This window comes from Phragmites australis, chromosome 17 (genome assembly GCF_958298935.1).
Source record: "Phragmites australis chromosome 17, lpPhrAust1.1, whole genome shotgun sequence".
Taxonomy (NCBI): domain Eukaryota; kingdom Viridiplantae; phylum Streptophyta; class Magnoliopsida; order Poales; family Poaceae; genus Phragmites; species Phragmites australis.
The window spans coordinates 25,088,499-25,111,455 of NC_084937.1; the positions used below are offsets into that span (position 1 = coordinate 25,088,499).

Genomic DNA, 22,957 nt, shown 5'->3' on the forward strand with positions numbered 1-22,957 from the left:
GAAAAAAGAGCCTCTTCCGAGGGGTTTAGATCCCCACCTTATATAGGGGTGATGTACCGACTCCTATATAGTCGTAGTCGATAAAGAGTCATTTTTCTTGTAATCCAAATAGATAGATCTATCATAGATACAAGTATTCTCGAGTTAGGTAAGCAATCGAGGACTTTCTAGTATATACCTTATAAATTTCAGGCGTATCAGGTACCATGGATTCGGTTAATTAATATCCGGAGTTGTTAAGTATGCACACGGTATATTCCGTTCATATATGGTATGCTCTTTATATGTATATACCCTATAGTTAGATATTTAACCAGACTGATGCTTCAAGATCGGAAACCAGCTAGACACTACGGAAAATCACTATTGCACAAAGCTTAAGAGCGAAAAATAGAAGCAATGGCAATAGCACGATGAAGCACCCTACACCATGGTGAAAACCACGGTAAGCACACACTTCTAGGACCTCCGGCCATCTACTTAATTCAGAATGACAAAGGCAAGAGGCCGTCCGACCTGGCAGCGGCGAACTTGGACCGTCACAAGGCGGCTCTGGTCATTAGACTCATTACCTCTTGTGATGTTTAGAACGTAAGCTCAGCGTAAACCGCTGCACTGACACGCTTAGCGACGTCCCCCAAAGTCTCCCATCTTCTCTCTGAATCATGATTACTCGGTCATGATCTCAAGAGCCAAGCATCATGGCGCCCGCACCTCGCTGCATTTGCTTAACACGGCGCATCAGCGCGGGTAGAGTCAGTCCTGCACTAATGGGTAGATCCTCCTACATGGTGGCGACGCGATCACGCGAAAGCTACCTCCATCATCGATCCATCCATCGATCGCATGCAGCACTCGCACCGGCTGCGTGAACGTGGTCGGTTGTCGTCGCTGTCGACGACGATTTCGACGCCCGAGTGGAGTGGCGTCGTTTTCCCTGCCCGTCCGGTCGAACCAAATCGGGCCGGGGCGCGGGGCGAAAGAGAGAACGGCAGAACAGAATCGCCATCAGGTGCGAGCAAAAAGGAGCGCGCCGTGCAGATTTGATGCGCCTGCCTGCCCGCCCGCCTCCAGCTTCGCCAGTGGCGCGTGCGTGCGGGCGACGACCACTTCTGACGAGTCCACGCGCACTCGCCGTCTCGTGCCGCCTGCGCGTCGATCGATGGAGCGGTGACGGCCGTGGTGCGCGTGTGTGGCGCACGGCCTAATTTTTGACGTGGTCCGGCCGTGCGGGCCACCGCACTGGTCGCACGGCTAGCCAGCGCTATATAAGCAGTGCGCGCGTCGCGTCGTCTCAAGCGCACGCTCTGGTCATTGGAGTTGCTTAGAGAGCGAGCCATAGCAGCTAGCTAGAGCCCCCATGGCCTCCATGGCGCGGTGTGCGCTGCCTCGTGGCTGCTGTCTCGCGGTTGTTCTCGCGCTAGCAGCTCTCGCATCTCCTCGCCGCCTCGGCGCCGCGGCGGCGGCGGCGGCTGAGAGCAGCGGGCCGAACTGGCACGTCGTGAGCGTCAGCTCGCTGCTGCCGAGCGCGGTCTGCGCGTCTGGGAAAGGTAGGATTAGTCTACTTTCTTGTTGCACTCTTCCGTTGTCCACGAAAAATGAGAAAATCTACGATTTACCATCGAATAACTACTGATTCTACAATCCATCATCGAATAAATTCTATTTACTTCTATACCATCGAATAAATATTTCAGTTCCTTATATACCATCAGCTTCCGATACTACCCTCGGCTGCACAGTTCATGAACAGTATGAACAGTACCTGTGAATAAAAAAATCACGAAAAATATGTCGATTTTTGTGCACGCTCTATAATTCATAATCAACCGGTTTTAACTGTATTCACCTAAAAATACTGTATAGAATTCAAACTAAAATTCTTCAAAATGTACTACTTTTGTAACTTCTTGCAATTTTTAAGCCTCATAAAAATTTACAAAAAATCTGAGAAAATTTACTAATATTCCTCTAATGTAATGTAATAATTTCTAAAATTATCTCCCGCGGTGAAAAAATTAGTTCTTTGTAATGCACAGTATTACAAAAGTAGCTCATTTTGAGAAATTTTAGTTTGAATTTTACACAGTATTTTTAGGTGAATACAGTTAAAATAGGTTGATTATGAATTATAGAGCATGCACAAAAATCGACATATTTTTTTTGACTTTTTTTATTCTCGGATACTGTTCATAAACAGTATAGCAGAGGGCAGTATCGGAAGCCGATGGCATATAAAAAACTGAAATATTTATTCGATGGTATAGAAGTAAACAGAATTTATTCGATGGCGGATTGTAGAATCAGTAGTTATTCAATGGCGAATCGTAGATTTTCTCCCACAATAGCACCGTATATCATCTACTGTGAATATGACATGTATGACCTGAAGCTTCGTGGTGGAACTTGGACCCAAATTCAGGGGTGATGGAGCTAAATGTGTTCTAACTGAATCATGGGTGCCGAGTCAATGAAATATAAGAGATTGGACTTAAAATACACTACAAATATGTAAGATTTATTAAATCAAAAGGAAAATACACTAGAAAATACATAAAATTTGTTGGGCCAGGACCTCGGCCCCTCTGACCACAACTATCATCCGTTCTGTTGAAGCTGCGTGTCATTAACACACAGATTGTATTTTTTAAGTTCTAACTCAGATGTTTTTTTCTTTGTAAAGGCATTGAACAAATTTATTATAATTTTACCCCTTTTTAGCGTAGTTGAAGTTGGGGGTTACATTGTACTCTGAAATTCTCTCCTGATGGTGCATCATTTGTCGTTCTTCCAAGTGAACACGTCAAGTACAAATGTTGTACTCTGAAATGAAGTTGAAGATGCTCTAACCCGTAACAGCCACTGTTAGGTTAAGAAAAGTAAATAAGAATACACCATGGGACGACATCCAACCGTAGAACAAGCACTTTTGCACACACAAAAAAACGCAGTCTGTCGTATTTTCACAACTACCTGAAACTGAAATTGTCAAGGGAAGAAAATTAAAAGCCGGCAACCGTTATCAAGGCGAAATACAACTTCACATCCCTTTACACATATGGCTAATCTCATACGTCCAATTTCTTTTATCTGATATTCATTAATTACCATTAATTTTCTCACATACTTTATGATTTTTTTTATCTACCCTTAAAACACAAATTTCAATGCAAATGAACTATGGTGATAAGCCTTACGTGCATATCCACGTGTGAAAATTTTCTTGTTCTGCTGTTTGGTCACTTTAACTGAAATAATGATCATGTTGTTTCTAAACTAGCGCTATCGTGTAACACCTTAAAACCTCTCTTAGAGGATGATACGATCCAAAAATGCAAATATACTGATGCATTCGTCTTGTGTTTTATTTTTATGACTTCCTATTGCTCGTTACATAGCTGCGGTAATTCTACAATGCCATCCCAATATTACTGCCTACACTTATTCAACTTCCAAAAAATTGCTTCGGTTGTACTGTACTAGTAGTTTCATTTGGTGGACTACGAATACAGAAGAAAAGGATTTGAAAAAAAAATATCAAAAGTCAAGCAAAACCCTGCTCATTATCGTCCATGCTGTCCAGCAACCGCATCAAACTCGTCGGCTCTCAGCGTCGTGCACCGGCACGGCCCGTGCTCGCCGCTGCTGGCTCGCGGCGCCGCGCCGTCTCATGTCGAGATCCTGGACCGGGACCAGGACAGGGCCAACTCCATACACCGAAAGATCGCTGGCTCGTCGACGATCAACCCGGCACGTGCCTCGAAGAGCGTGTCGCTGCCGGCGCACTGGGGCATATCTCTTGGCACCGGCAACTACATCGTCTCGGTCGGCCTCGGGACGCCGGCGAGGGACTTCTCGGTGGTGTTCGACACCGGCAGCGACCTGTCGTGGGTGCAGTGCAAGCCGTGCAGGGACTGCTACAAACAGCAGGACCCGCTCTTCGACCCGGCGCAGTCGTCGACGTACTCCGCCGTGCCCTGCGGCGCGCAGGAGTGCCAGGAACTGGACTCGCAGAGCTGCTCGTCGGATAACAAGTGCCGGTACGATGTCGTCTACGGAGACCAGTCGCAGACCGACGGCGACCTCGTGCGCGACACGCTGACGCTGGCACAGTCCGACACGCTCCCGAGGTTTGTCTTCGGGTGCGGCGACGACGACACCGGGCTGTTCGGCAAGGCCGACGGGCTCTTGGGTCTCGGCCGCGAGAAGGTGTCGCTGGCCTCGCAAGCGGCGGCCAAGTACGGAGCGGGATTCTCCTACTGTCTGCCGTCATCGTCGAGCGCCACGGGATACCTATCCCTCGGCGCAGCCGCTCCGGCGGACGCGCGGTTCACGGCGATGGTGACCCGCAGCGACACGCCGTCGTTCTACTACCTCAACCTCCTCGGGATCAAGGTCGCCGGCCGCGCGATCAAGATCCCCCCGACCGTGTTCGCGACGGCCGGCACAATTATCGACTCGGGCACCGTGATCACCCGCCTCCCCTCGCGAGCCTACAAGGCGCTCCGGTCGGCGTTCGCGCGCTTCATGGGCAAGTACAAGAGGGCGCCCGCGCTGTCCATCCTGGACACGTGCTACGACTTCACCGGATACGCGACGGTGCAGATCCCGTCGGTGGAACTGGTGTTCACCGGCGGCGCCACTGTGAGCCTCGACTTCAGCGGGGTGCTGTACGTGTCGAAGGTGTCGCAGGCGTGCCTGGCGTTCGCGTCCAACGGCGACGATACGTCCATCGGCATCCTCGGGAACACGCAACAGAGGACGCTCGCCGTGGTCTACGACGTGGCCAACCAGAAGATCGGATTCGCCGCCAAGGGCTGCAGCTGAGTAGTCAATCGGCGTGGCACATATACGCCATCGGTGATTGGATAATACAATCCATAAATGATAAAACAAATTGATGATCATGAGTTGTGTGACACAGAAAATGGAAATAAGAATCATCAAGCAGAAAACTCCGCATAAACTTTTGGAAGCCAGAAATAGTTCATGTTCATCCGAAATTCAGAAAAGGTGTCTTCCCCCCGCCGAGCAGCAAGCCCTCCTCCGTGCCTACAAATTAACTACGCCCACCGAGGTCCTCACCATCTCCCCCAAATCCCCACCGTTAGCGCACACATATCCCAAATGCATAGGGTGATGCTATTCTTCCACCGCTCCATTGTCCGGTTAAAATCCAACTGCCACCATCTTCTCTTTTTTCTCTGGCCAGAGTAGCTATGTTCTTCTTCCAGCGTGCGACACCCTTCGCCACCTTGCCCGCCCTCCATGTGCTCGCTCGTGCCTCCCGCCGGTGGCGCTCCTATCGCCAGATTTGCCAGTGCTGCCCGCTGTCACACTAACTGTCATCTTCGCCCACCCCCGCCCTGGCACTACCCACTGGCCGTCCTCTGTCACCTCGTCTCGCCACTCCGCCTCCGCACCCGCCTCCCCCACAAGGCCAACCTAGCTCCCAGAAGCTCCTTCTAAACTTGCCAATGGAGAATCCCGCAAGAAATAGAACTCCCGCCACTAAACCTTGCCAGCTTCTTCAATTCTACGTCGCGAAGCTTGCAAAATTAAACTCTACCAAAACCCGGAAAAGATGAAGATCCGTTTCGGAAGACTAAACGGTTAAAATATTCCACTCACTTATGTACCTTTTTGTTTAATGAGTGAAAGCTTAGCTTTGTATATAACGAGCTAGCAAACATTGCATGATATTTCTTATCAAACAAATTTTTAAGGGGTGTTACCGATTGCAAGACAAACCCTAAGTTCACAAGCTCTTTCTTCTAACCTCTCTAGTCCACCTAAATCTTAGGGTGAGATTTCTTTTAAACGGGTAGATTTGTGACGCCCGTTCCTCCCCCCCCTCTCTATGTCACATGGGCCATGCCCGTCATCCCCAACCCCTAACCCCATCGCAGCTCCCACTTTGCCCACTCCGCGTCAAAACCGGAGCGACCCCTGCACCCATGACGTCGAGCCCGCATCGAAACCGCCATAGTGACCCCACGCACGAATCGGCCTCACCCAACCCCCTCCGCCCTTATAAATACTACCGAGACCCTCCTCTCATCATCCCAAACCCGAGCCACAACTTCCCCACTCTCCTTCGCCATTGCGCCGTCGCCAATTGCTCATCAAAGCAGCCAAGAGCCATTGCGCCGTCGATCGTCGTCCACATCTCGACGTCTGCGACTGCTTGCCATCAAATTTCTCCACCGTAGCCGAGCTCTCATCGTCGCCGAGGCTCGCCGTTGAAGCATCGCCGCTGTCAAGCTACTCTACCGCACTCTGACACCACACGCCCCTCAAACGGAATCTCTGTGACACGAGGGTCCAACTCCACCACTCGTCATCACAATTCGGCCACCGGAGCTCAACTCGGACGACCTCTTGAGCCGCGCCTCCGTGTCTGCCCGTCGGAGCCCAGGTAGCCCTCCTCTCCTCCGCCCGATCTTCAACTAGCAGTCGAGATTAGAATGGCATCGTACCCCTTCGTGAACCAATTGGAAACTGCCACGTGACCCCATAATCCAAGTCAGCTTATGAAGCCACGTCAGGGTGTCATGCCAACGGTTTCGTCCGACGTGGCGTCCAGTGAACCTTCCTGAGCCGCATCAGCATGCCTAGTCAGCTGATGATATCAGCGCTAGCGCAATAATCCAAGTTTCCTTTAGAAAAATAATTCACGAAATAGAATAATTCTCAAAATAGGTTTTCTTTTATTAGAAAATTTCCAAAAAATAGAAATAAATGTTTAAAATGGCATTTCTCAGTAGAATAAATGTTTGTATATGTTTTTAAATTCGATTTAATTTCTGAAATTAGTTTTAATGTTAGAATAAATGTTTTATTTTTGAAAATAGTTTAGAAAATCTAGAATACTTCTAATAATGTTTTAAATATGTTTTCTTAGTAAAATAAATGCTTTAATATGTTTTGTTGCATATAAAATTAGTTTTAATTATAGAAAAATATAAATAAATTCTATAAAATTGTTTTATTCAGTTTATCCTAAAATAATTCTAGAAAAAATTTAAATAAATATTTAGGTCTTTTAAAAATTAAGTTTAATTCTAGAAAATTAGTTTTAACTGTTTTTTTCACATCATAGCTCCGATTTGAGCGGTCCTTACGTCCAAATCTTACTAATATCGTAACCTAGCCAGTCTTAGTGTTTGTTTGTTTTGTTAGCTTTGTTTTGCGCTTGTTCTTAGTGTGTTGTTCTCTCCGCGTGTAGACGATCATGTCCAAGAGCCGTTCGAGAATATTTAAGATCAAGACTTTCGGTGACTTTGAGCAACACTCCGAAGAAGGCAAGTATCATTAATCACATTGACCCCATTGTACGAAAGTGTGTCTTCTATTTTCATTGCATGCTTGTTAATATGAATTATATGACTAGGGTATACTAGATCCTTCCTTGATTATCCTTGTCGCTTGTGTTGTAGGTGTCGTGGGTAAAATTGTTTAGTTGTGCCGTCAAGTTAGGTGGTTTAAATGTTAATCTGTTTAATAGTCTATGCAACATGAACTGGTCTGTTAATCTTTTTAGCAATATGAAACATAGGGATTCAGAGTAGGAGGTGGTATGATGATGGTGCGGATATACATAGTGCGGGTATGCACTGTAGGTTGATGGTAGTACCTGCTTGAGATGCTAAGGACTGGTTTGTGAAGTATGTAACCCGGCAAAAGAGCGTAACAATGAGGCTTATATGGGTATGGTATGACCAATTAATTAGATGTCATCCTTATTTTGTATGCACCAGTTGACTGTTGTGTGGTATAAGAGGGGACCTCTACAATGGATGAAATCTCTGTTAGCGGTGAAACCTTAGTGGGTATATAAAGATTAGTAAGTGCTTTGTAAAGGCCTTATAGTGAGACTCCAGCTCTACACCTCAAAAGTGTGAAGCAACATGGGAATCACGACTCGTGGATAAAGTGTGCAACCTCTGCAGATTGTAAAACTGATATATCAGTTGTGCTCACGGTTAAGAGCAGACTTGGACTTCTTCAGGATTAGTGAGGGATCTTGGATGGCTGGTTTTGGTAGTCAAGTGGTGGTGACCTGATGAGTTGGTAGCTAGGTATAGAATACCTGGTGAGTTTGTTAGTCGGATGGAATCCGGAGCTGTTCTTATGAGTCAATGTTGTCACACAGAGTAAATAGGATGTTGTTTGTTTCTTTGAGTCCTAGGTTAGGATGACATAGATTGCAGTAAATCTGAGTCAAGCTTTTCTTGTCTTAAACTCTCATATTATATTTTTTCTATACTTGCTGAGTATTTCATATACTCATACTTGCTATACCCAAACAAAGCTGCACAGTTGGAGAATACTACACAGAGATCAAGGAACCTAGAGGCTACAATGAAGATGGAACGTCTTAGATCGTGTTGCGCCCAGTCGATTGCCTATGGTGTGCCTTGAAGTTTTTGTTAAAGTTTTCTCGTGTTCTTCCACTGCTATTTAAAACTCTAGTATTTATTTCAATAAAATTATTTTTTATACGATATAGTGCTATTATTGTTAATAACATCACTACATATATGATGAAACTGATTTTAGCATACATGTAGTTTATATCCTATTTAACTAAGTAAAATTGGGTGCGATTGTTGACGACGCAAGTCGCAGGACTCCAAGTCTCCATGCATGCGTGGAGAGGCTGGCGCCACCAGCTCCAATGGTGGCGCTGACGACATCGTCCAACCCGCCATCAAGACTGTCGTTGACGACTCTACTCGCAGGACTTTGAGTCTCCATGCATGCGTGCAGAGGCCGGCACCACCATCCCTGACGATGGCGGCGCCAACATTGTCCACCCCGCCATCAAGACCGTCATTGGCAACGCCAAGTCGCAAGGCCGGTGTCACCATCTCCAATGATGGCACCAACGACATCGTCCACTCCATCATCAAGACCGTCGTCGACGACCCTAAGTCTCAGGACTCCGAGTCTCCATGCGTGCGTGCAGAGGGTGGCACCACCATCTCCAGTGACGGCGCCGACAACATCATCGACAACCACCGGCAATAGGTTGTTAGTCGGGTACAGATACGGCTATTGCTTTATATTGCAATCATGCCGGTTACAATTGCATCTAGATATCGAGTTATCTGTATCTACTAGATTACATAGGATCATATTACAACTAATCTTAACACCCTCCCTCAATTTCATCCAGGCAAAGCCAAAACGTTGAGATTGTGCCTTAGTCGTGTGAATGTTGACAAAGGAAGAAATTTGGTCTCTGCAACCTGATCTGAAGAAGAGATTATCTGAATATCTAAGGTTTGTACGCCACCTGTTCTTACACAAAATAAAAATCAATTTTAATATGTTTTATCTGAGCATGAAACATTGGATTCACCGAAAAGTAAGTTGCCCTTAAATTATCACCACTTCTATAGTCGCATTAGCAAGTGCTTTATACTCCGATTCTATACTAGAGCGAGACACCGTTGCTTATTTCCGTAAGCTCCATGAGACAATATTTGAGCCAAAATAAATCATAAAACCATAAATTGACCGCCGATCATCATCGATGCAGCTCACCCAGTCTGCATCTGAAAAGACGCTGACCAGCATGGAGGATGAACGCTTGATCTCAAGTCCAGTTTGGACTGTATGTTTCAGGTAACGCAGAATTCTTTTTCCTGCAGTCATGTGAACTGATGTTGGTGATGGGACTACCGCAGCAGTGCTTCTTGCTGCTGAAATCTTAAAGGAGGCGAAGCCTTACATCGAGGACGGAGTACACCCTCACCGTCTAGTTCATAGTTATAGGGCTGTTCTTCATTCGCTTAGTGGCTTAGTGCTTAATCACCATTCTTTTCCTTTTAAACATATATGCGAAATCTTACTTTGTAACTTCCTATTAGTCAAATGACAAGGCCAAAGAACTGGCGGTTAGCATGGACGGGAAAAGCCTCGAACAGAAGAAATCGTTGTTGGCCAAGTGTTCTGCAGCGACGCTCTCGTCCAAGTTAACAAGTAACAAGTGGCAAGAACGAATTATTTGCTTACTAGTACAATAATCGTGTGTTGCAGTATCTAAATATTTCGAACGCATGCCTTACTATTACAATCGTATATATCACTTGGAAAAAAATATAGTATGCAAATATACTTTAGTTAAATATAACATATATTATAGCAATATTTTCAATCATTTCGTAATAAACATGATAGTAAGGTGCCCTTACATTGCAATAATTTCTAATTATTAACCCACACGAATATAATATTTTTCCTATAACTTACAACACTGATGAGATCAAATCTGATGTTGTGGAAAGCAAAACACATACTATAGATCAATAATGTCATGCATTAAAGAACATAAACATGAATACAACCTCGACCCAGTTGTGTGCTACAAATTCGACTCGGTTCATCAAAACTCAAGTCAAAACTACAACATTGATTCAGTTCATGAAGAGTCAAATAAAATATGAAGCATTCTAGTGCTTCATTGTTGATGCTTTCTTGTCTCGAGCATTCCTGCTTTCCAATTCTTCATTAGCTTCTCCTTTCCTCAATTCTGCACCAAAAATAAATAAAGGACTGAGAGATGTGACTTGCTGTTCTAACTTCACACAGAGTGTGAAGAACAAACCAAGAGAGAGCACTAATGTAAAAACAATGCAACAAAGAAGTTAACCACATCATTTGTCCCAAGATCTCTAATACTATACAACAGTTCCAATGAGTTCCTTATTACAGTTGCGTATCAGGGTCTAAAGCCAAAATGAGAGGAAGATCAGTACAGACGTACTATTAAGATACCATTTTCATTGCACCAAACCCGAACAATTTCGTGTAAATGAATGAATAGTAACACTACTGCAAATATTAGCCACATCACTCAAGAGGCGCACATCCCTTCTCTACTCCCCCTGTTCTTTCCTTGAATGAAGCTTGTGTGAGAATTGTTGATAGTGTTGTAAGTTCATTTACTTCTACTGTATAACAGGGCAATCTGATGCATAATATTAACACAGGGAACTATCATTTCTCTAATGAAGCTATTGATAAAAGCATGAAAGATTGTTTCTTTCCTTGGCCAATAGAAGAAACTACAGCTGACAGAACAGGCTATCCATAGCAGCATAATTGAATAGCAGTATGTGAAATGAAGCTCAATTCAGCATGGCAAAGATATCTCTACTACTTAAAGAAGACTGCCTACAGCTTAAAGAAAAAAATAGTCAACACCTAGTTCTACTTAACACACACACACACCAAACTACTATGCGTCTCTGCACCTGAATAAGATGATGATCGCAGTAGTACTATTTATCAAAATGCAATGCTATATCTGAAATTATACATGTCATTAAATGCTATAATATGTGTTGCTATACTTATTTCTTCTGTTTTCTTTTCCTGCAGAACGAAAATTCAGAAGCTAATAACATCTTCAAGGCTTGTTTGTTTGGGCTTCTGTTTTAGTCTTTTCTGAAAAACTGTGTTTTTAGCTTATCTGAAAAGCTATTTTTGAAAATATATTATTGGCTTCTATAACAAATTTTTAGCTTTTCAGCACATAGCTTCTCAGAAAAACGTCTCAGCTTTAGTTCGTTTTCCTCAGGAGCCACTTCTCTAGAACTCCATTTGTTTTAGCTTCTGGCAGCAGCAGAAGCAGAAGCGGAAAAGAAATAGGGTCTCAGTTCAACATGTAAATTATGACATCATATAAATTTATAGGTATTTCAGAAAATCTTGCATACTCTAATGGCTCCAATTTATTCATGCTCTATAACACATCTCCCAGAGGTATGGACACTATCTAAAAGCAAGCATTATGGACATTGTTTCATAGCAATTCAAAAGGCACAGTGGAAAGTCCATAACAAAGCATATATCTCACCATGTCCTTTTCTCTGAAAATATGCTTTCTGGGAAAAGCATTTGAATTGTAACTGAAAACCACCTCAAGGTTTCCTGCTATGGCTACCTCAGAAAAGAAAAGCTGAACTAATCATTCTGCTGGAAGCGAGCACATCACTAAAATTCACTTAATCTATTGGTTAGCGGTTCATAAGACATATTCGTAGTAGCTTCAACAAGCAGTGAAGCAAGAACAACAAGAAGAGTCAAGCACAAACGTACAAAATTTTCAATTACATGAAATTCCCATGTGCATGATCAAAGCATATTCTATGTTCTGAATGTTTCACATCTCCCCTTTAGCTGTAGGCAATCTTAACTGAATTTCAGTGAAACATGTACACGCGCATCCTTATCTATTTCTTGCTAACGTCAAACACAAGTGACTCACAAAGCTTCTAGGCCTGAAGATAAACCTGTAAACTAAAGCGACTTGCTTGCTGGGATCGTAGCCAACGCGCATCCCCTCCTAGGATTAGGAGTTGGCGGAGGATAAATGCTTGCCGGAGGGGAAGAGACAGTAAGGAACGTGTCTCTGCCCTCCTACTCCACCTGCTTCTCGGCGTAAGCTCGAACCTGAGAGCAAATCGAAGAATGAGATGTGTGTCAATCTGCTCCTTCCTGTACTTTCAATCACAATTCACATGTTCAGCGTTTGGGAGAAACAAACGAAGACAACCTGTGAGTCGAGAGGAGAGTAGCAGAGAAAGAAAAGAGAAGAACATGTCTAGAAAGGAGAACTCGCACCTCTTTGTAGGGGTTGAGGATACAATCGCCAACAGTTAGTCGCCGTTATCGTCGTCCGTCGATGGTGAGATCGATCATGGATTGTGAAAGAAAAGACGTGTGCGCGTAGCAGCGAGAAAATAGCGCTTTGTTGCACATCGCGATCGTAAACTGTGAAAACGCCCTTTGTTGAAACCCATGGATGGTCGATTTTCACAAAACACACCTTTTCTGGTTGTACGGAGAACTCAGTTTTAGATATACAGTTTTAGATCTTGGACTATCCGAACAAGGATTTACAGGTTCTTAGGCTAAAAATCGGTTTAAAGATATCTGGTTTTCTTAAACCGTGAGATCCAAACAACCCCAATTATGGTAGTTGATTTGTTTCTAAGTTTTCACGGGCGTTTAGCTCCGCACCAAATTAAAACGCAACGTCCACGCAGAATAACCATTGACCCCTTGCTGCCTATAGTAGAACAAACGCATATACGATTAAATACGAAGATCGATAGACATGGAAAAGAATAACTACGTCAAACTAATAAAACTGATTAAAAAGTAACAGATTTGGGAGGCACAAAGATAAAACAGAACATAGAAACATCTACCATTACAAATAATAACGACAAACTGTTCGACAAGGTAACGTAACAGCTTAACCACACTCATTGCCCGGCTAGCTGAACAAGACGAAAACCAATAACGATCCAAAAACATCGAACAGTAGTCAGATATGCTACCGACAGGTAAACTGGATGCATCAAAAACTTAGTCAACCTCCTCCATCTTGCTCTCGCCGGCGTCGTCCTCCAGCGGCGGCATGTCTGCGTCGGCCTCAGCAGCAGGCTCATCCTCGTCGATGCTCAGGCCAAGCTTAAGCATGCGGTGGATCCTGGTGCCGAAGGTGTTGGGGTCGTCGAGGCTGAAGCCGGAGGTGAGGAGGGCGGTCTCGAAGAGCAGCATCACGAGGTCCTTGACGGACTTGTCGTTCTTGTCGGCCTCAGCGCGCTTGCGGAGCTCGTCCATGATGGCGTTCTCCGGGTTGATCTCCATCGTCTTCTTGCTCGACATGTAGCCGGCCATGCTCGAGTCCCTCAGGGCCTGCGCCTTCATGATCCTCTCCATGTTGGCGGTCCAGCCGTACTCGCCGGTGACGAGGCAGCACGGGGAGTCCACAACACGGTCAGAGACCACCACCTTCTCAACCTTGTCGCCAAGCACCTCCTTGATGACCTTGCACAGACCCTCGAACTTCTCCTTCAGCTCCTCCTGCTTCTTCTTCTCATCCTCGCTCTCATCAAGCTTCAGACCTTCCTTGGTGGCAGAGACAAGCTTCTTGCCCTCAAAATCCTTGAGCTGACCAACAGCATACTCATCAATGGCATCAACCATGTAGAGAACCTCATAGCCCCTTTTCTTCAGCTTCTCAAGGAAGGGGGAGTTCTCAACGGCCTTCTTGCTCTCACCAGTGATGTAGTGGATGTCGTTCTGCCCCTCCTTCATCCTGGTCACATAGTCCTTGAGGCTCGTCAACTCATCACCACTCTTGGTCGAGTGGTACCTCAGGAGCTCAGCCAGCTTGTTCCTGTTCTGGGAGTCCTCGTGGATGCCAAGCTTCAGGTTCTTGGAGAAGGCCTCGTAGAACTTGTTGTAGTCCTCCTTGTTCTCGGCAATCTCAAAGAAGAGCTCAACACATTTCTTGACAAGGTTCTTGCGGATAACCTTCAGGATCTTGTTCTGCTGGAGCGTCTCACGGGAGATGTTGAGGGGAAGGTCCTCTGAGTCAACAATGCCCTTCACGAAGCTCAGCCACTCGGGGATCAGCTCCTCGCAGTTGTCCATGATGAACACGCGGCGCACATAGAGCTTGATGTTGTTAGCCTTCTTCCTGGTGTCAAAGAGGTCAAAGGGGGCCCTCTTGGGAACAAAGAGGACGGCCTTGAACTCCAGCTGACCCTCCACAGAGAAGTGCTTGACAGCCAGATGTTCCTCCCAGTCATTTGTCAAGCTCTTGTAGAAGGCAGCATACTCTTCCTTTGTAATCTCTTCTGGCTTCCTCATCCAGATGGGCTTCTGCTTGTTGAGCAAGGACCACTCGTGAGAAACTTCCTTTATCTTCTTCTTCTTCTTTTCCTTCTCTTCCTTCTCCTCGTCAACATCCTCAACCTTGCCCTCCTCAGTATCCTTTTTCTCTTCCTCATCTTCATCATCAGAAATTTCCTTCTCGGTTGTCTTCTCAGTCCACAGGGAGATAGGGTAACTGATGAACTCAGAGTGCTTCTTGACCAGATCCTTGAGGCGACGCTCCTCGAGGTATTCCAGCTGCAAGTCAACAGTTCAAGGATCAGCTAAAGCAACAACAGCAGGGCTTATATGAACGCAAATTACAATTCCTTAGATCACCAAACAAAGCATTACTAATTCTATGATGGCAATTGGCAGGAGAATGCAAGCATATAATTCATAGTGGAATCTAAAAATAAGTAGCATACACTACATGCATGTTTGACTATTTGGGCAACAGTATGAACAGATGGAATAAATGCATATATCAAAACCAAAACGAAAGAAACTATTCGCTCAGCTCAAAAAATCTGTGGTTCTCTGTATGGTAACATGTAACATGTCTAATTCAGCACGGTGCATGGATTACTGTAACTACAGAAGGCAGTAACACAACTTATTTTTAGTAAATAAGAGTTTCTAGGATCAAGCAAAAAAGTTAAATCAGGTAGACCAAGTGAGCTTAGTAGCATCCAGACAAACAACAACCATCAAACACTCTTATCATAAGACTGATCCATCCGAGCGTGACAAATTGAAGTGGATTAAATCGAGTATAATTGTTGATCAATTTATGAGTGCTGAATCTATATGAATCAAGCTATGGCACAAAAGTCATGTACTCGATCACAGTTGCAGAACATAGACATCTCGAGATCACATGACTAAAACACACTGCGAAACAGATCACGTAATAACAAGCTTGGACTGAATATGCATACCTGGTCGTCCTTGAGGTAGAGCGTCATCTTAGTACCCCTGCCAAGCTGCTCCCCGGACGTGTCACGAGTAACGGTGAACGACCCACCGGCCTGGGACTCCCACACATACTGCTCGTCATCGTTGTGCTTGGTGGTCACAACGACCCTCTCAGCGACAAGGTAGGCGGAGTAGAACCCGACACCGAATTGCCCAATCATGGACACGTCGGCGCCGGCAGCGAGGGCCTCCATGAATTCCTTGGTCCCGGACCGCGCGATGGTCCCGAGGTTGTTGACGAGGTCGGACTTGGTCATGCCGATGCCGCTGTCGATGATGGAGAGCGTGTTGGACGCCTTGTCAGGGACAATGTGGATGAACAGCTCGGGCTGCGCATCGAGCTTGCTCTTCTCCGTAAGGCTCTCGAACCTGATCTTATCCAACGCCTGAAGAGATCACATCCAAAACCGAAGCAGTTAGATCGAAGAATCGCAGATCAGAAACAGAATTCGCGAGCTGCATAGATTCGACAAACAAATAACAAAAGGTCTACATCTCTCTCAGTGTTCAGATCACAACGAAATCTACGAGTCAACGGGTGAAACAGTAAAACACGTAGGTGCATACAGATTTCGAGATGCGAGGGGATGGTTAGAAATGGATTTGGGGGCTTACATCGGAGGAGTTCGAGATGAGCTCGCGGAGGAAGATCTCCTTGTTGGAGTAGAAGGTGTTGATGATGAGGGAGAGCAGCTGGTTGATCTCGGCCTGGAAGGCGAAGGTCTCCGTCTCCGTCGCCATGGCGTCCCTGAGCTATGCTCTGTGCGAGGAGAAGCTTGCAGGAGGCGGCTAGGGTTGGGAGGGGTTTTCGGATCGAGAGGCGTTGCGAAGCTCGGGGTGGGCGAGTACTTATGTGGTGGTGCGGTTCTGGAAGCTTCTACATGGGCCTAGAAGCCGGCGAGCGTAGGGAGTGGGGACGGGTCGCATTGACTAGTCGCCGCCGGTGGTTACCGTTTGGGCCTCGCGGGGGAAGTTTACGCGCGTGTTTGGGAAGGGGACGGGCCTTGCGTTCTTTGTGGCCCACCAAGCCCGGGGTTTCCATAATCCATTGCATTCTCTCTCTGGTAACAAAAAAGAAAACGGTAATAGGGGATTTCCATAACTTTACACTCTACAATAGGGTGCTTAGAGAATGTGCTTATAGTAATTTTTTTCTTAACTGCAGTAGCACAGGTGCTTAAGTAGAGAACAAGTTGCTTACTTAAGCACCACTGCATATATTAGTGCTAACAAGATAGTTAATTATATTTAAGTCCATGTAATATTTGTTTGAATTGAAAATTACAATTTTAAGCACCTGTAGTTCTTATTTATACTGAAAATTGTGATTTTTATGTAGGTACTTAACACTATCTTTTCTTAAACACCTAGCTATAAGCCCCTAGCATTGGCTGAAATGTTGAGAGGGTAGAAGATTAGTATGTGCCCCGTACAAATCTGATTTTGATGGTCCATTTGAAAGCAGGAAATTTTTAAGAGTGGATTTAAGAGAAGTTTCAGAGAAGATGGCTCAATTCACAAATATTTGAAAACATAAAATCGTGGTTTCTCAAACAAGGCCTCTAATATAGTCGGGTTCAGCATGACTTAGAAATCTGAATGATTTCGATTTCGAGGAACCTGTAACTTGCACAGGTACACAAGGCATAGCATCTGTACTCACAAAAATTTCAGTTGGAAGAAAGGGATCAGAACAAAATTTTGACATTCCTCGGGGAAGGAAGCAGGTTACCGAGTACATTCCACATAGGTTGATCTTTGCTTACATGATCCTATGTTGAAGTATCCTAATCTATGGCTGATATACTGCTACTTTCACCTTTGTCCACTACGAGAGATGATGTGTAAATTCGAGGAAGCTGGTCACTTCATATCTGCAGTCATTAATCATGCCCCTCTGAGTCTCTAGGCCCGTCAATGCTTTATCTGCAGTTACATCCAGACCTATAGTTAGTCTGCAAGGAACAGCTGAGCTAATATACACCGGCTTTGTAAATGCTGGAGTGCAAGTAATCGAAATAAAGTGATCAAATTATAATAAGAAAAAAAGAAAGAGATAAGGGCGTTTTCTCTTACCGGGATCAACCTCATTATCATCGTTATCGTCCCCATTTTGAGAGGTAAAAATGGGAGTAAGATAGTTTTTGTCCAATAAAGCAAAAGACGAAGTGCTGCAAAAGAGAAAGTACATCGGAGTGAGAAGAAGCTTTATTGCAGTAGATCAACACAATCAATTAAGAACAATGTGTAACCAACTTCTTTTAATACTAGTTTTTAACAATAAATAAAGGTTTTCAAGAAGCAAACAAAGAAGTGTAGCAATATAAATCAAATATGTTAATTAGTATGCCTTCTCCATAGCTCTCTGAGTTTCAATTTGAATTTGCTTGAAGTGGACGTTCCTTCATCACAATTGTGTCACACGTTGTCATCAGAATTCTCCTGCATTTTGCAAGATTATCGTTCATACCACACAAACCCCCATTAAGGCTCATGTGTTTGTCCATGAGCAGTGAAATATACAAGGATGAATGCAAGTTAAATACTCGAAGTGCATATGGTGGTCGGCAATATAATTGGTCCACTTTTAAGCACCAAAATAGACTAAACGACTCCATGGTGAATGGTGACTACAACCCCTGATATGCATTTGTAATTTTATATGCAGACAACAAGTAGGCTGCAATTCAGGAGACGACCATTCCAAAGAGTAAAGTGCTTGGAATGCAATGTGGGTATACATATTTCTCTTACCGGGATCAACCTCATTATCATCGTTATCGTTCCCATTTTGAGAGGTAAAAATGGGAGTAAGATAGTTTTTATCCAATAAAGCAAAAGACGAAGTGCTGCAAAAGAGAAAGTACATGGGAGTGAGAAGAAACTCTATTGCAATTGGTCAACACATTCAATTAAGAACAGTGTGGGCCTCATGGGCATGTGCAGGGAAGTTTACATGCGTGTTTGGGAAGGGGATGGGCCTTGCGTTCTTTGTAGCCCACCAAGCCCAGGGTTTTAAAAAAAAAAGAAAAGGGAAAAATAGAGGATTTGCGTATCTCTGGCATCCTAATAGCAGGTTCGAAAAATGGCTAAAAATGTTGAAAGAGACAGTAAACGGTATATCGTGCAATAATAATGTTAACGAAAAGATGGAATACGGCCGATAGTCATGGCTAGAGTACATACTTGTTTCAAATCGATAGCTAAAGAGGAATTTAGGATCCAAATTCTTATCATAGAGTTTAATCTTCAATTAGATATTGAAACTCCTATTGCAATCCTCGTTTTTATAAACAGGTGTGGAAGGCATTTTATAGAGTTTAGTTTTTTTCTTGGCAAAAGGGGTACGAGCTTTGTTGATCAATTAAAGATAAAAATGTCATTTTATACAAGCCAGTTGTGGCGGTGGGGGTTACGTGAACAACATCAAAATAAGATCACAACTCACGAGATCACTTAGCAAACCCCAAGACCACCAAGGGTCCAAAATAACTATCACTGTCCTTTCATTTATTCTAAACAGATGTCTAAAATTACTACATTTGAAAATTTAAAATAGAAAAATAAAAAAAATCCTGAAGTCCCAAACATTGTAGACACCAGTTCTCTCCGGCCCAAGCCCTAAGGCCCATAGTCTTCCCACCGATTCCATTCCCCTAACAATGCTCAAACAACGACTGACAGTGCTAAAATGTCTATTCATTACGATGATATGTTTACTTATTCTCATAGCGATGCATATATTTCTACTACTATTTGTGAGACTAACTTTTTAAAGTAAATAGAAGTCTATAAGCGACAAAGCCTAGGTGTAGAAGCATCCACCTCTCTAAGATGTTCATCTCCTCATTCCAACACCCACATGAGCTTTATGGCTAAAGGTAAAAGGAAACCGGTAAGTGAGGATGATAGTGATAGTGTCATTGATGGACTTTCGTTTGATTATTTGAGCAAAAAGAATATGTATAAAATGATCAAGCTCATAGCCGCCATGGAAAGCTTAGAGGATTGCCTTAAGAGGTAAGAAGAATTTCTCATTGGAAAAATTAAGTAACTTAAAGCTTTAATTGTGAAATATAAAGAACTTCAAGAATCTCATAGTTCTTTATCTAATCTTTATAGGGATCTTAAAGTTAAGCATATTTTTTTGTTTGATAAATTAGATGCTATGTCTCCGGTGGATTTAGAAAAATAATGTTCTAATTGCAACATTTTATCTAAGTATAAATCCACTACTTCTCCTATTAATGATGTTTGTGCAACTAACTCTAATTCTTGTGTAGCATCTTTGGAGAAAGAAAATATTGAGCTAAGAGCTCAACTTGAAAAGTTTACTAGCAAGTATGTGAGCCTACAAGAAAGTCATGACAAGCTTTTGTGTACTCATAAGGATCTTGTAGATTATCATGCCATGCTAGAAATAGCTCATGAGGTAATAATCATCACGGTAAAATCCTATGAACCTCGTGTGAACATTAGCACATTTTCTTTGCCGAATATAAATTTGACATGTGCTAGTTCTAGTAATTCATTTGATATTAGTTCTATATCCAATGATGAATTGCCTACTAATCCTTGCTGCTCTAAAACTAATGTTTTCTCTAGTATTACTTGTGATATTTGTAGTAAGGGAAAAATAAGAAGCTCAAGAATCAAGTGCATTCAAGAAATAAAAGTGGACTTGGACTCAATTCTAACAAGAAGAATAAGTTCAACAATGTCAAAATCAAGGGGCAAAATCAAAAGAAGATCAGTGCTATTATCACTCGCTTCAAGTGCAAGAAGAAGAGTCACCATGTGAGAGATTGCTCCTTGAAAAAGAAAGAGAATAACATGAGCAAGAGCTAAGATAAGAAAATGACTCATGTCAAGTGCTTCAAGTATGAAACGCTATACCTCTATGTGTTCTAACAAGGTTGATGAAAAGACCACACTTCCAAAGAAGAAAATAAGAAAAAAACAAAAGAAGGTGTTATGGATGCAATGAGAAGGGACATAAAGTTGCATCATACCCCTACATGAAAAATGAAAGTATTATATCATCAAGAAAGAGGCTCACCGGTAAGGAAGCAAGCAAGAAACAAGATGAGAAGACATCTAGCAAGGACATGCATCACATTTGCTACACTTGCTGGGCCATTGGATATATTGGTAAAAATTATCCTAAGGGTAATATTTTTAAGCCTAACTCTTTCAATAATGATTAATACTTGCTTAGGAGGCTAAGAATTGAGCTTGTGTTGCTAAGGTGATTAGTTCATCTTATGTTAATGTAAAGGTCATTTAGGTGCCTAAGTATCCAGTGACTAACTTCAAAGGATCAAATATGGTTTGGGTATCACAAAGTGTTTGGATTGCTAAATAGGTATATGAAGATGCATTGAAGACTTGGCTGACTTGAGAAGAATTATACTGCAGATATCTTATTAAGTTTCCTTTTAAATAGTATTTCTCATCATTTGTGGAAAGGACGCAAAGTATGAATATTATTGTTCTAATATTAAGAACCAATGACATCCTTTGGCTAGACAATGAATGCTTGTAGGAGTCATCGAGAAAAATATCAAGAAAGATCAAGAGTTCATGTCCAAGAGACCATTTCATCAATGATGTTTAAAGTGACATTTGAAAAATGGATGATAATTGCTAAAATCTTTAGTTACAATCTCTTGTGAATTTTACCTTTTGTGTCTTTGTGAGATATAAGGTAAAAGAAGCACTAGAGAATTTGGAATTGGTGATGGCTATAGGAGATGAACTTAATTTACATGATCCTATAGTTTCTCTTGATGAAATGGAGGACATTGAAGACTTGGCTAAATTATTTGAAAATTTATCTAATTGATTAAAAGAGCCAAGTTATGTTGAATTATTTTTATTATTATCTAATGTCACTCCATAAAGGTAACTCTCTATCACAATGCCTTAAATTCGTATTCTTGTTTATTGTGTTAGATTTATTATTCTACATATTTTTTGGAATGTTCCAGGTCAGTCCAGAATATCCGAGTGTTACAGAATCCTGAAGTTCCAGATTGTATCCGAAAACTCCGGATTTTTGAAGTTTCTAGCTCTTTGCATGTGTAGTTTGTGTATCTATGCTTATTTAGAGCTTGTGTCTATCCTAGCATGTGTAGACTTCATTGCAATCATGTCATGTCTATATTTCATATCCATATATGTCTTGATTGCTTGCTAAGTGTGCTATGAATTTCTTTCTAGTGCATCTAGTTTTCCTTGCTAACTAGTATGTGTAAGTCATATAACTAATATGTATTGGATGCATTGCAAATTCATATATTGATTGGGGTTTTGGAGCCTTATTTGATATCATTCATCTTATTAAATTCTATTTTAGTTTTTTTTTGAGAAGTTAATGTATTATCACAATATGGGAAAATATTATGCTTTGTGCATCTTGAAACCCATAAAGTGTGAACATTTGACCAATACCAATTGAAATTAATATAATTGTTCATCTAGCATCTGTGTAGTATGTCAAATTTATATAAATTTTATCTTTGCAAGAATCCATTAATTGATCCATTTTTTGTTTAAATTGAAACTTGAGATTCGTGGTATTTATCTAGTGATCTATTTAATCTCAAGATTTTTAATTTGAATAATTTCGCATTCGGATCAAATCAACAATGGATTTTATGTGTTTACTTGTAATAATTGATTTTGTGAAGAATGATTTGAAGCATGCTGTTTAATTTCTAAAATCTTTCTTCTAATGTTTCTTGAAAGAAAGTTGATCTATGCCTTGTTGCAATTACTGATTTGTAAAATCTCCTTATACCATTGTTTTCTTACAATTAGTAGTAATACAAGTGGTAACCCTTATTGATCATCATTATTTCAATTTTTCCTCCAAGTGATTTCTTTCTTTGTGAAAGATTTCATTTAACTCGTGTGCTAGGAATATTGATTTCTTCAAAAAAAAAACTTTTCTTTTAGAGTTTTTGGAAGCTTGTTATCTCAATGCTTGAATCATTACTCATATACTTACTTGAGATAAGTTTTTGAGCGTGTTTAAAACTTCTTCATATCTTTATATGCTCAATCTTCACTTAGTTTATTTGTTGAACTTTGTGAATGATCATTTGTTGATCTTTTAGTTTTAGATATAATTTGGACATCATTATTGGTATTTTATCTTTTATTTAGTATCTTCAAGTCTTATATGCTATTTTTATCTAAATTATATCTTTATCGGATCTTGAAATGATGAGCATGTTTGTTTGACTTAAATATTAAAATCTATAGCGGCGATTAGCCATCTCATGTGTAGTTA

The 22,957-nt window shown here is 42.4% G+C and overlaps 2 protein-coding genes across 2 annotated transcripts; one reads left to right on the forward strand and one right to left on the reverse strand.

Moving 5' to 3' along the window:
- Positions 1 to 1,302: 1,302 nt before the first annotated feature.
- LOC133897456 (aspartyl protease family protein At5g10770-like) lies at positions 1,303 to 4,975 on the forward strand. Its single transcript, XM_062338189.1, has 2 exons — positions 1,303 to 1,550; positions 3,584 to 4,975. Exons 1-2 carry the CDS (start codon positions 1,361 to 1,363, stop codon positions 4,825 to 4,827), a joined length of 1,434 nt encoding a protein of 477 aa, XP_062194173.1. The 5' UTR covers positions 1,303 to 1,360; the 3' UTR covers positions 4,828 to 4,975.
- An 8,226-nt stretch (positions 4,976 to 13,201) lies between these two features.
- Positions 13,202 to 16,501, reverse strand: LOC133897664 (heat shock protein 81-1-like). The gene is made up of 3 exons (XM_062338459.1): positions 16,276 to 16,501; positions 15,624 to 16,046; positions 13,202 to 14,940 (listed from the first exon to the last, which is right to left on the reverse strand). The coding sequence occupies exons 1-3, from the start codon at positions 16,399 to 16,401 to the stop codon at positions 13,387 to 13,389; spliced, it is 2,103 nt and encodes a 700-aa protein (XP_062194443.1). The 5' UTR covers positions 16,402 to 16,501; the 3' UTR covers positions 13,202 to 13,386.
- Positions 16,502 to 22,957: the final 6,456 nt, after the last annotated feature.